Source organism: Equus quagga, chromosome 7 (assembly GCF_021613505.1).
Source record: "Equus quagga isolate Etosha38 chromosome 7, UCLA_HA_Equagga_1.0, whole genome shotgun sequence".
Lineage (NCBI taxonomy): Eukaryota > Metazoa > Chordata > Mammalia > Perissodactyla > Equidae > Equus > Equus quagga.
In genome coordinates this window covers 34,825,443-34,838,676 of record NC_060273.1, presented here as the reverse complement: position 1 = coordinate 34,838,676, position 13,234 = coordinate 34,825,443, and the positions used below count along the sequence as shown (strand labels likewise).

The following is a 13,234-nucleotide window of genomic DNA, read 5'->3' as shown; positions in this document are numbered from 1 at the left end:
AATTCATTGTTTTTGATATTTTAAGATAGGAGTTATATGTAAACATTTCAAGACTTATATCAAGAAATCAAATTATATTTTCCCCTTATTTGGATAAGCTGAACTAAGAATAATGTTAAGAAAGGACGCAGGACTGGGCTTCTTTTTGTGACTGCTTATACGCTAGAGGACGAGGTTAGCTCTGCATCCGTTTCCTTTTATTCTTATCATCCAGACTTAGCCTTGTAAGAGTGTTATAAGAATTTTAAATGATATTTTAAAAAGTTTTTTTTTATTATACCCTATATTCTTATCATCCAAACTTCATCTCATAATGTTATTATAAGAACTTTAAGTGAGATATTTGAAAAAAATAGTGGGTTTTTTATTAGAAAGTAACCATTTTCTAATAAAGTTATTCGATTTTTTAAAAATTATTGAAATCTCGTGCATTGCTGAAGGGAACGTAAAATGGTACAGCCACTCTGGAAAATAGTTTGGCAATTTCTTATAAAGTTAAACACATACCTACCATATGATGCAGTAATTGAACTCCTAGGTATTTATCTTAGAGATATGAACACATGTTCACACAGAAACCTGTATGAGATTGTCTCTATCGGGTTTATCTATAATTACCAAAAACTGGAAACAACCCAGATGTTCAACAGGTAAATGGATAAACTTTAATACATCCATACTATGGGACACTACTAGCAAAAAAAGGGATCAACTATTGATACACCCAACAATTTTGATGGTTCTTAAGGGCATTGTGCTGAGTGAAAAAGCCAGTTTCAAAAGGTCACATACATTATAATTCCATTAATACAACATCCTCACAACGGCAAAATTATAGTGATTGAGAGCAGTAGCTGCCAGGAGTTAGGTTGGAAGGATGTGGCTATAAAAGGGTGACATGAAGGAGGTCTTTGTGTTAATGGAACAGTTCTGTATTATAATTGTGGTGGTTATACAAATCTATACATGTGATAAAATTTCATAGAAACAGTGCACACCCTACCCTCCAAATGAGTGTTATAAAAGCTGATAAATCCAAATGAGGTCTGTAGTTTAGTTAATAATGTTGTACCAATATGAGTTTCCTGGTTTTGATAATGTGCTATTGTTATATAAGTTGTCATCAGGGGAAGCATATATGAGAACTCTCTGTACAGATTTTACAACTTCTTGTGAATATTAAACTATTTCAAAATAAAAAACTTGAAAACAAAATAAGAGAATTGGGAAAAGATGATAGAAATAGCAGCTGTGGCTACAGGGCTCTGTGATCAGTTACTGAGGCCTACTGCCTCGCAGAGAGACTGGTGGGGGAGTCAACATGGCTTTGGGGCTTCATAGCTACTCATTGTGAATGAGGCTCAAATAGCTGACTGGCTGTTATCCCAACGATACAGGATGAGTGGACTTCCAGTTAAGCATGGCAGATTGATCTGATGTGTTTTTCTTCTTTCTTTTGAGAATATGTTAAAATGATGGCAAAGGAACTAAAAACAACAAAAACAAAAACCTATAAATCCATAGTGTAGAGACCTGAAAACAGAAATATCAGTTGATAGAAAATGGACAGAGGAGTGGTAACTGCCTTAAGAGGAGTTACGACTGATGAGAAGTACTGATGAGAATTGAGCCGTTCACCTGAGAGAACCCCAAAGGCTAAGGAGCAGGCCGCACAGAAGGCAGGGACCGAGGGGACACACAGGACTAGAATGGGAGTCATGCAAGCTGGTTTAACTGCCAGGTTCCCTTTTCTACCCAAGCACCACTGCTGCCAGCAGCTCCCTCTGCCTGGCAGACTGGAGATTTAATCTCAGGATACATTGAATCAGAGAAGCTCTCGACTTGGAAACACCAGCCAAGGGTGGAGGGAGTAAAGCTCAGAACTGAAAACAGGGGAATTCAGTAAAAATCAGCTCAATAAACTGTGAGATTCTCAACCTTCTTCCTGACTGGGAAAGCTGACCACCTGGTGATTGCCCCCTTCCCCACCTAGTGAGAGGAAATTAGAAACTGCTCTGGAGAAACCCAGTAGCTCTGGTTACTGTCATGTGGCCAGTTTCTCTACAGCTGCCTTGCTGTCCAACCACTCTGAATGAAGCCTGCTAGTCAAAAACCACCCTGTATACACACCCACAAGCTTCTAGCCAGCATTGTAGGGCTTTATTCGTAAATATGACCAGATTGATCAAGGATCACCAGACATTTGAAGAAAGCCTCCAACACAGAAGACGGATGGATACCAAACAATGAGAAGAAATAATCAGGAGAAAATAGGGAGAACTGGAAGAAAATACCAAAAACTACAATTTATTTAGGGAAGAGATGATATTGCATCCATAAAACAAGATCAGGATGCTTTTTAAAAGGAATAATCCAAAAACTTGAAAGAGCCCAAATTAAAACTATATCAAAAGTTTTTGAAATGTAATAGAAGATTTGGAATGTAAAGTTGAGGATATCTATCAGAGATGTAGAACAAAAAGTGGAAAAGCAGAGAAAAAAGGTAAACTGATGAGAGAATAAGTCCAGAATGTGTAAAATCCTCATCAGAGTTCCAGAAAGAATGAAGAGACAAGAAACAGAACAGTAACATTTTTGGGGCCAGCCCAGTGGCCTAGTAGTTAAGTTCACACACTTTGCTTTGGCACCCTGGGGTTTGCGGGTTCAGATCCTGGGTGCAGACCTACACACTGCTCATCAAGCCATGCTGAGGTGGCATCTTACATACAAAATAATAGAGGAAGATTGGCACAGATGTTAGCTCAGGGACAATCTTCCTCACCAAAGAAAAAACAAACAACATTTTTCAGACCTGAAGGACGTAATTTTCTATATGGGTAGGGTCTATTGAGTGCTCAATAAAATAAATGAAAAAAGTACTCACACTGAAACAGACCCTTATATAGTTTCAAAAACACAGGGATAAAGAGAAGGCCTCCAGAAATAAACAAGCCAAAGGAAAAAGAAAAACCCCACATACAAAGGAAGAAGAAATGACTGCCAACTTCTCAATAGCAAAACTGAATATTAAAGATAGTGGAGCAGTATCTTTAAAATCACTTTCGATATGTAATACTCTACCCACCAAAATACCAATCAATGTCAAGGTAAAGATAATATCAGACGTTTGGGGACTCAAATTTACCTCTCACACTTCATTTCTTAGATCAATCTTGGAGAATGATCTCCAGCAAATAGGAATGAATGAAGAGAGAAAGATGTGGATTCCAGTTAATGAGAGTTCTAACACAGGGGACCAAGGGGACATGAAGGGGCAGCAGCATCACAGGGACAGTCAGGACAGACTGAGCAAGAGGACAGAGAGTCCTTGGAGGAAGCTCAGGGGGAAAAATGGAAGATTAGCTGACAACTTTGCACGTTTGAAAAATAATGTTAATAGGCTTCTGCTAGATCTGATGGAGCATGTGGAAAAATTCTAGATACGTGGAAAACTAAGCATGGGAGGAGTGGGGGTGGAATGAGATGATTGTTAATCCCAGGAGAAACAAAAAGGCTGTACCAGGAAAGGAAACGTAATCCCTAGTACATTCCTTGCATTGTAGTGACCAGTACTTGCAAAGTCATAATAAACCCTGACTATTGACTTACCAGGAAATTGTCATTTAATTATATAGGAAGGATTGCAGAAGGGAAGCTGGGGTGATGTGGAGAGCTAAGTCCTCATCTCCTGTAGTAGAAAGCCAATAGTTACTGTCCAAAACTGAGAAATCAAGAAATCAAGAATGTTATTCAAAACAATGGCAGTAAATACAAGCTTAATTGAAAGTGCTCTTTGGAGTAAGGCCAGGGGTGGGGAAAGGTTGAGGCAGGGGTTGTTTTTCGCAATAAGCCTGTATCACCATTTGATAAAAGAAGTCATTATGTTCTCTCTACTAGCTCATAATGGAGAACCTTTTTATCCCAAAGAGCACGTGTGTGATTATCTGCCTCTTTGAATGTCATTTTTCATTCTTTTCACTGCCTGGTCGTCTACAAACAGAGTGCACTTTTTGGGAGAGGGGGTAGAGACTTGAGTGGTCTGTCTGGAATGATTAATATTGTGAAGCTTGTTGTTTGTAGGTGGAACAAATGTAGTCACCATGTGTCCTGAGTCAAGAACTCAGAGCCCCATAGGAATGATTTCTTGTCTGGACTTCAGATTTAGGATATTTTAAATTTAGACCAACGTTCTAAACAATTGCACATCTTATACTTGTTATAGCATTTGTCTCTAGGTTTATGACTTTCTGGTGATACAGGAATGACACTTTGCAAAATGAAAACCATGACATCTGCACAGATACGGCATCATGAAATCATGAGGGGGAACGTCTTCCCATCCACCACTGTGTGCACAGGACCTGGCATGCGGTAGTTATGCCATAAGTAGTTAGATGAATAAACTGATCTCTAGGGGAAAATGCCAGTGACCACCTGGAAACAAGGTTCCAGGCTGGCCTGTGTCCTAGGACCATTAGGAGCACCCACTCCTACACCCTGCCCTGGTAATTATACATAGTAGAAACAGTATCTCTTGGAAATTTCTGTTCGATTGATAGTCAAAACACTGCCATATGATTAAGTTCTGATCATGCACACCTGTTTCCTAACACTATGGTAACAACTGTTAACCTACTTAAACCCAAAAGAGAGCATCAACTTCTGGGCCCACAGCCCCTTCAGGGTACGCTTTGTAGAGACGGCATGTCTGCTACTTGCTGCATTTACAATAGGTTCTAGGTAGCCCTTGGGCAACTGGAGAGCTGCCAGGGTTACATAGGCCTTGCCAGCGCAAGCACCCTATTCCGTCCATAAGGAAATAGGTGCTGTTCATTATTTTTAAGTAAACATTTATGACTTTGTACCCCAGGCTGTGCAGTGGCAAAATGTAAAGACTGCTTGGCCTGTTGTTCGCTTATTTTATTAATTTGTTTGTTTCGTTTGTTTGTCAGAATGTTGTGGAACAGTTCAATCCTGGGCTACGAAATTTAATAAACCTAGGAAAAAATTATGAAAAAGCTGTTAATGGTAAGTCTTTCTATTTTCTAAATTTATGAATATAGAGTATATATAAAAACCATTCAGTAAATCGTTCACTTAATTATTTTTAAATGCTTAATAGTGAATTTTTAAAATATCTTTAAGTTGGTGGAAATTATTTACAATTAATTTAATTTACAGGACTTTGCAATGATAGGATATTAGTGTATTTGAGATAAGTAACTTGAATAATAGGCTACCATAAGTGATGTATTTTACTTATCAAATCATGCTTTTTGTCATGGCTCAATCTTTTATATCATTGCCATAAACATGTTTTCTAGTTTTTAAACCAAATTCTTTGTGAACTAATAACATATATAAAATGTGTACTTAAAATATTTATGTTAGTGTTCTGCCACATAGGATTATTCTCCTTTTATTTATATAGAAGAGTTTCTTGCCTTTGGGTATATCACTTTTGATAGTAACATGAGAAATAAAATTTTTAGCCTGAATGAAAAAACATCTAAATTAAAGGTTGAGCTTAGATTCTCATTTCAAAATGAGTGCTTCATTTAAAATGAACTCAACCACTGACTTTTGAATCTCTTTGTGAACCAGACTTGTTTGCTAGTTTGAAGAGGTTTCATTTGTTAAAAAAAAAATTTCAGCCAAATAAATTTGAAGGTCTAATTGGGTTTATTCAACAATTCATGACGGGCAGCACCCTTTCTAGCAAGTAGAGAGAGACTCTGAGGAGTTATACAGAGTGGAAGGTTTTCATAGGAAGGAAGGTGGGGCAAGGACGTTGTTAGCAAAAGGAAAGAAGGATTATTTGGGGCCAGGACATCATCTCTTTGGGGGGGGGGGGGGGGTTTGTCATGCAGATTGCTTCTTCCTCAGTGAGGGGAAGGGTAGGGCCCACATGACAGATTATCTCATTGGTACTGACCAGAAAATTCCAGAGTGGTTGAGGAAGATTACATTTCTGGGGAAGGTCAAAACTGCAGTAGGTTAAGTATTAAATCTAGATCTGGTTATCACGGGCTTTAGCACTTTAGCACAAGTAACACCATTCTGGGCCTGTGGTTTTCTCTTTAACAATTTCCCCTTTTTGATCAGCCTCTCAGCTTGTCTGAGCGATGTGATCAAAATTTAAGACATTAGGGGCCAGCCCTGTGGCCGAGTGGTTAAGTTCACATGCCCCGCTTTGGTGGCCCAGGGTTTTGCCGGTTCAGATCCTGGGCATGGACCTAGCTCCGCTCATCAAGCCATGCTGAGGCAGTGTCCTACAGTGTACAACCAGAACAACCTACCAGTAGAATATACGACTATGTATGGGGGCGCTTTGGGGAGAAGACGGAAAAAAATTAAAAAAAGAAAAAAAGATTTGCAACAGATGTTAGCTCAGGTACCAATCTTTAAAAAAAAAAAAAAGTGTTTAAAAAAACTTAAGATATTAGCACCACTCTCAGGTACCACTCTGTAGTTTTCGTGGCTTTTTTTGGTCTTCTGTGTGGTATCACAAGTCATGATGTTTTTGCTTAGTTTCTGTGACACTCACAGGTCACAGCTTCAGGTTCACAATCTTTAAGTTGGTTATCCTCTTTGCTGCTTTTTTCGTGTTCCAGTCTTAGGGAGATCTTTTCCCTGTTGATCAGCAGCTGTGAACACAGAATTAAAGCTTTTGAGGATACATTCTGGCAGGGAGACTATAAGCAGGATAATTCCCAATGTTTGGTGTATACTTTGGAGCCATGGTCCTGTGGGGGAGGAAGAACTATTCCTCTGTCCTCTAGGTTCTTCTGGCTGGTCTAAGAATTCAGTTGACATGAGACAGAATAACCGGAGAAAATCAAACCAATTTAATAACATGTATACATGGGAGAAACCCAGAAAAATTGAGTAACTTGCCAAAGTGGCCAAAACCATCACCTTAAATACCATCTTTAGCTAAAGACAAAGGAGGATGCTGGGAGTAGTGGTTTGGAACTTCAAAGGGGAGGAAGGCAATTTACATGGAGATGGAAAAGCAAATGTTTGGTAAATAAATGTTGACCATGCCTTGTAAGAACAATGACAGATGGAGAGGAATTTGATTAAATGGCCCTTTGCTTTGTTCCTGCGTTTATCACACCTAGTTTATATTATACCATAGTTACCTTATGGTATTAGCTCCTTCCTGGAACAGGCCTTCTATCTTAAATTCATTTGGCAGTTAGAGGGAAGGTCAAAGTTTCTTCCTGAGTCTTTTGTTCTTAAAAAGTAATCAAGCCAAAGAGACACATTTTAGGGCGGCAAATTCTGATCCCCCACAATCCCCAAGACCCGAACCAATCAAAATCAAATAAATCAAAGACCCCAGGGAAGGAGTCATCTTTTTAAACTAAGTGTCTTGCTCAGTGATCTTATGTAACTGAATTTCACCTTCCTCAGGAGTCTCGATCCAGGTACAGCAGATGGTGTTGGCCACAGCAGAGACACCTCCTCGCTCAGCTAAAGGATAGTTAAGGGCTATTTTATTATCAACAACAACTTTGGCCTGAGAGTCTAAGGATTTTTGTTGGGAAGTATATAGCCTTAGCAACGGAATTGGCAATATCTTCAAGAGTTAAGGAGAGATCTCTTTTATATTCCCATTTGTATCTCTTCCTAACAAGGGGAAGTGGGGCCCTACCAAAGCAAGTGAATCCTGAATCATGAAAGCCTCCTGGTAGGTCCTTTTTAGAACAGTTAGGGTCACAGTTAGATACCTAAGAGGCACTACCCAGCTGTGCGCCAGCCATGTAGGCATTCATAGGCCCAAGGAGAATGATAACCACCACAGACAGAGATAAATCCTGGTGGGACCCAAACCACTTCCAATGCAGTGGCATTGTTAATGGATTCATTCACACGCATTGTTGCATTTGCCCATTCAAGTCAGGGGTCAGTCAGGTTTTTAGCACATGTGGGAAGAGAATCTCCTAGCCTAATATAAAGAGTTGCCCTAAATGCCTTGCAAAGATGGGTGCTGCTGGTGAGATTTCTTAGTAGGGACTAATCTGATGTAGATAACCCTGGGAACATGAGGGTGAAGAGAGAGCATTAACTTTCCAGGGCAATGTCAGAGGACAGGAAGAAGGAAAGAAAAGAAGAAAGGGTTTTATGTTCTGTTCAAGTATGAAGTCTTAATCCGTCGTCTTGGACGGAAGCAGTCTACCTCAGTGTCAGCTACTTCTCTTCCTTGTCAATTTGAATCAGAGATTTCCAGTGTCTCTGCAGGACCAGATGTCAAGTGGAGCTTTCTTTAGCTGTAAGACATGTATCCAGGGCTCAGTGCCTCCTGGTTTTGCAGCAGTGTCTGGTCAGGAGCATTTGGTAAGGTCCCTTCCAGTAGGGCTTGAGGGCTTTCTTCCTCTGGTGACATTTCCAGAAAACCCAGTCACCAAGCTCTAGATTGTAACCAACAGGATCCTTTGAATTGGGATCCAGGAAAGCTTGCTTAACCTGTTGATGACAGGCTTGAGCATAAGACATTAAAGACTTATAGTAGCCACTCATACTAGCATGAGACAAGAAGGGATCAGCAGAAGGTTGTGTACCAATTGACATTGGTCTGCCAGTGACTGTTTTGTGTGCAGTGAGTTTATGTTTCCCAAAGAGGGTACCGTGAACAGTCTGCAAGACCAAAGGCAATAACTTAGGCCAGGGGAGTCCAGTAGCTTCGGCAAGTTTAGAAATTTTGGAGATGCCGTTAGTTCTTTCAACATTGCCTGATGATTGAGGGTGATAGGGACAGTGGTAATTCCAAAAAGTTTGCAAGGTTTTTGTTAGGGCTTCTATGATTTGCCAAGTGAAGTGAGCGGCTTGGTCACTGGAGATTGTGGAAAGTATGCCCCAAGTGGGAAACACATTTTCTAACAGTTTCTTTGCCATTGTGAGATCATCAGCCGTGTGGCAGGGGAAGACTTCAACCCATCCAGAAAACATAATACAATAACAAGAACATATTGATAATCCATACTAAGTGGCAGTTGAATGAAGTCCAGCTGCAGGATTCAAAGAGGGAGGACGTTTGAGGCCTCTGGGGACAAAAACAGTTTTCCCAGAATTACGTACCTAGCAGGTCAGACATTGCTGGTAGACAGTTTTCACAGTTTTATAGAAGTCTCCCCACTGATATCTATTTGTAGTTTGAGTCATCTTAAATGTACTATGGTGGGTGAAGGAATGCAAAAACCAAAAGATGGGGTTTGCCGGGGAGCTAGGAAGAACCAAGTAGCCATCTTGGGTTTCCCATAGCCCTGACTATTCATTTACTTTACAGCCATTATGTACGCATCTTAATTTCTCTGATTCAGGAGCAGACTGTTCCCACATTACAGGGACATCAGGATGGCAAAAGTCTGACAATGAGGGGCTGTTTTTTGCAGAAGCAGAATGGACTTCAGCCACATGTGCCACAATCTTTATAGATTCTATTGCTGCTGCCTTTGCATGAAAGTCAGCAAGGGCATTTCCCTGATACTTACATCAGTCCTTTTTAGTGTTAGCCTAAATTTTTATGACAGCAATTTCAGAAGGTTGGAGAATAACAGTTAAGAAGATTGTTTACTTGTTGCCCATTTTTTGATTGGGGTTCCAAAGGACATAAGAAAACCCTTGTTTCCCGTTATGTGCTGTTACAAGGAGAATGGATTCTTATTGAACTTATACAAATAACTAGCTATATTGCCATGAATAGAATACTTAAGAGTTTCTGAATTCCAGAGGGATCAGGTAGAAGAAGTAAATGTTTTCATCTTTGTTTATGAAGATGAAATTTACCAAATTTACAGTAATTTTACAAATTGCTGTTAGTCATAGTTTAACTAAAGAAAGAAGGTTTCTTGATATCTGGGGAAAGAAAGAACCATCAATATTTTAAACACAAAGTCATAAAAATTATAATCATATATCTACACAAATATAATCAAAGAATGTTTAGCATCACCTATTTAACAGTGCTTCCCATGCAATTTAACATACAAAATAAGCCTAATTAGTTTATTATCTCTCTCTCTGAGATGGTTCAGGGACCCTCTGAAAAATCCCACAGTAAGCTAGAGGTGAAAAGGAGTTCATTTAGGGGCTGGCCCTATGGCCGAGTGGTTAAGTTTATGCATTCCGCTTCAGTGGCCAAGGGTTCACCAGCTTGGATCCTGGGCACAGACCCTCACACTGCCCATCAAGCCGTGCTGTGGTGGCATCCTGCCTAGAAGAACTAGAATGACTTACAGCCAGGATATACAACTATGTACTGGGGCTTTGGGGAGAAAAAAAAAGAGGAAGACTGGCAACAGATGTTAGCTGAGGGCCATTCTTCCTCACCAAAAAGCATATCTTTAAAAAAAAAAAAAGAAAAGAAAAAAGAAAGGAGATCATTTAGAATTTGGTTTTGGGAAGTTTGTCAAAGATAATCAAAAGGTTTTAAAACAGTTGGTCCAGTAGGATCACAGGTCACTGTGAAACATTACTTAGTTATCTATTTCACCAAAGTGACAGAGACCCACAGGCAAATGTAGAAGGTTACATAGTTCTGAGCAAAACTTAGCACTTTTTTTGTTTGTTTTTTGGTGAGAAAGATTGGCCCCAAGCTAACATCCGTTGTCAATCTTCCTCTTTTTTGCTTGAGGAAGATTGTCCTTGAGCTAATATCTGTTCCAGTCTTCCTCTGTTTTGTATGTGGGTCGCCACCACAGCATGGCTCAAGTGGTGTGTTAGGTCCATACCTGGGATCCAAACCTGTGAACCCTGGGCCACCAAAGAGTAGAGCATGTGAACTTAACCACTACGCTGCAGGCCAGCCCCCAAACAGCTTTTTTAATATCAAGAAGACTAAGTTTACTTAAGTAATCAAAGACCTGATAAAGCACAGAAAATTATGGTGATAAAACATAAAACTTTTGCTTTCGTTTCATAATCTGTTATCAGGAGACCAGTAGTCCAAGAAAACTTTGTTCTTTTAACAGACGAAAGAAAATCAAGTTCTAGTTTTACATAAATACACTATTGGTATTAAAACTCATTCTTAAAACCTCCACAATAGCAATTTAATTTTAGCCAGGCTGATTACACAAGATTCTCTCTCTCTTTTTCCCTCTTCCCAATTTTCTCTATCTATACTTGTCCTTCATTTTCTTCTTTGCTGTTATGAAATAACTAAAAGTTTTAGTTTAGATAAAATTACTCTCATTTCCCTTAACAAGAATGTATCTCCATACCTCATACCTTTTCTTAACCAAAAAACACATCCTACTTTTCTTCCATACAAAGTCATTTCCATTATTATTTCTAGTAGGTTTAATTATATATATTAATTAGAATTCTTAACCCTTGGAAGCCTTAGTTGCTACTGTGAAAGCTAAGAAGTAAGCAGTTGTGAACTGTCTTTTATATTAGCATTCTGTGGCTTGGCAAATTATGTAAATACCTTTTATAATTTGTAGAAACATGCTTTTCAGTGTGGCATAAAACCTGTTTACTAAGAGACCAAAATAGCTTTAGTTTCTCTGTAATAAGAGGTCAAAAGTAGTAAACTTAGATTTCTTTAGCAATTAATGTTTCAGTATTTTATCTTATTTGGAAATGATCTAGATATTAAATGAATTTCCATCATTTAACCTAACTTAGCAAAACTCTAAGGTTTCAAGTTACCAAAAAGATTTTGGAACCTATTTTTAAGTACACATACTGTAAAATGTAATTGTTGCCAAAAAGTTGATAAACTCTTATCCCACTTACATCTGTCTAAATCATTTCCTCCCAAAAGTTATGTTTAGATTACCCATGAAGACTTCATGAGATGTTAGACAAAATCAGCCATCATTCTAAGGGGTTTTTTGCTGACAAATCTTGCAACAGAGATATGAATTTGACTAGTAAACCCAGGTAGAATAAAAGTTGTTTATCTGCATTATATTTAATGCTGATAATTCTAAAGACAAGGCTATTTTAATAAAATTATGAACTTAAACTAGCTTTAATAGCTAATATTTTCCCAGATCGTGTAAATCTGAAAAGCATTTGCCTTAGTTTCTGTTAAATTTCTGAGAATTTAAAATACCCAGTCCTTACAAGTGTTTGCCTTCAGACCAACTAAATAGAGCTCTTTATAAAATTAATTTTGGCAATACCATCCAGAGGTTGAAAAAAATCTCACCAGTACAACATGCATATATGAACACAAACACACAGACAGGTGCAAACAGAGACCTTACAGCTTTTGTTTTTACTAGTATTTGTGGAGAGGACATTTAAGATTTTTCATTAGACCAATTTTCAAATGCCTTTTTTTTTTTCCTTCTGATGAAGAAACTTCTCCCTAAAGTTTGCATTTCAAAGAATGACTCAGTTCCTAGAGATGGGGATAGAAAATTTGCATCACAAAGGCACAAGATGAAGTGCAGGACAGTTTTACTTACAATGTCTAGATCTTTTCAAGCATTTTGAGAGGAGTGGGCAAGGTTTGGGGGATTGGCAAAAAGGGCAGGTGAACTTTGAACTTCTAGAGCCTCGTCCTTGGCTCTGCAGAGATTTGCAAGACAAAGACAGTTGTTTCCACTTCCCCCAAGAATGGAGTTGTAGCTTTTGTTTTAGGTACCTTTTATCTCTTTAATTTTTTATTAGCCTTTTGCTGTAAATCTTCCAATGAAGCTATTCTGGAATTTCGAAACCTTTTGGAGGCTTCTGCATAGCCTTTGCTTTTAAGTGCATTTTTAAAATGATCTTACCTATTTGGAATGTTCCCCACAATGACCATTGCAATTCTAGGTTGTTTTTAGTAAAATCTTACCATCTTGTTAGATTTCCGCAACTTCCAGGACTATAGTTATTAAACATAAAATAAGCAGTTGTGCTGAAAGGTGGCACCCTCAATTCTTTGGATAAAGGATCCCATTTCTCTTAGCTAGGCCTTTGGGTTTCTTGGAGCCACATTAATACCTAAGAAGGGTGTGCCACAGGGTTGGGAATTGTGGGGTGCTCTACAGTGTACCTCGTTGCGCAGAAATTTTCTTGAGGTCGGTGGGTAGCCTAGTGTCAATCTTAAGGTGGCAAGTGCTCTAGCAAACTTTCAGTGCTCAACCTGTGCCCTTAAATGTTTATAGCTTTCTGGCTTCTGACTTCTCCATTAGCAATAGCCTTTACTGAACCCAGTCCAACTCCAGCTGGCAACCACTAGCAGTTCCCGAGATAGAATCTGGGGACTGGGGAGAGGACTGAGCCAGCA

General features: G+C 38.9%; 1 protein-coding gene across 2 annotated transcripts in view; it reads left to right on the top strand.

Annotated features, from left to right (window-relative positions):
* Positions 1–13,234, top strand: part of BAIAP2L1 (BAR/IMD domain containing adaptor protein 2 like 1) — a 102,641-nt gene that overhangs the window by 23,299 nt on the left and 66,108 nt on the right. The window contains exon 2 of one of the 2 annotated variants that reach the window (XM_046668685.1): positions 4,953–5,028. The exons of the other annotated variant lie outside the window; for it this stretch is intronic. Within the exon in view, the coding sequence (XP_046524641.1) occupies positions 4,953–5,028 (76 nt within the window). The remainder of the gene's footprint in view (positions 1–4,952; positions 5,029–13,234) is intronic. 2 annotated transcript variants of the gene reach the window in all.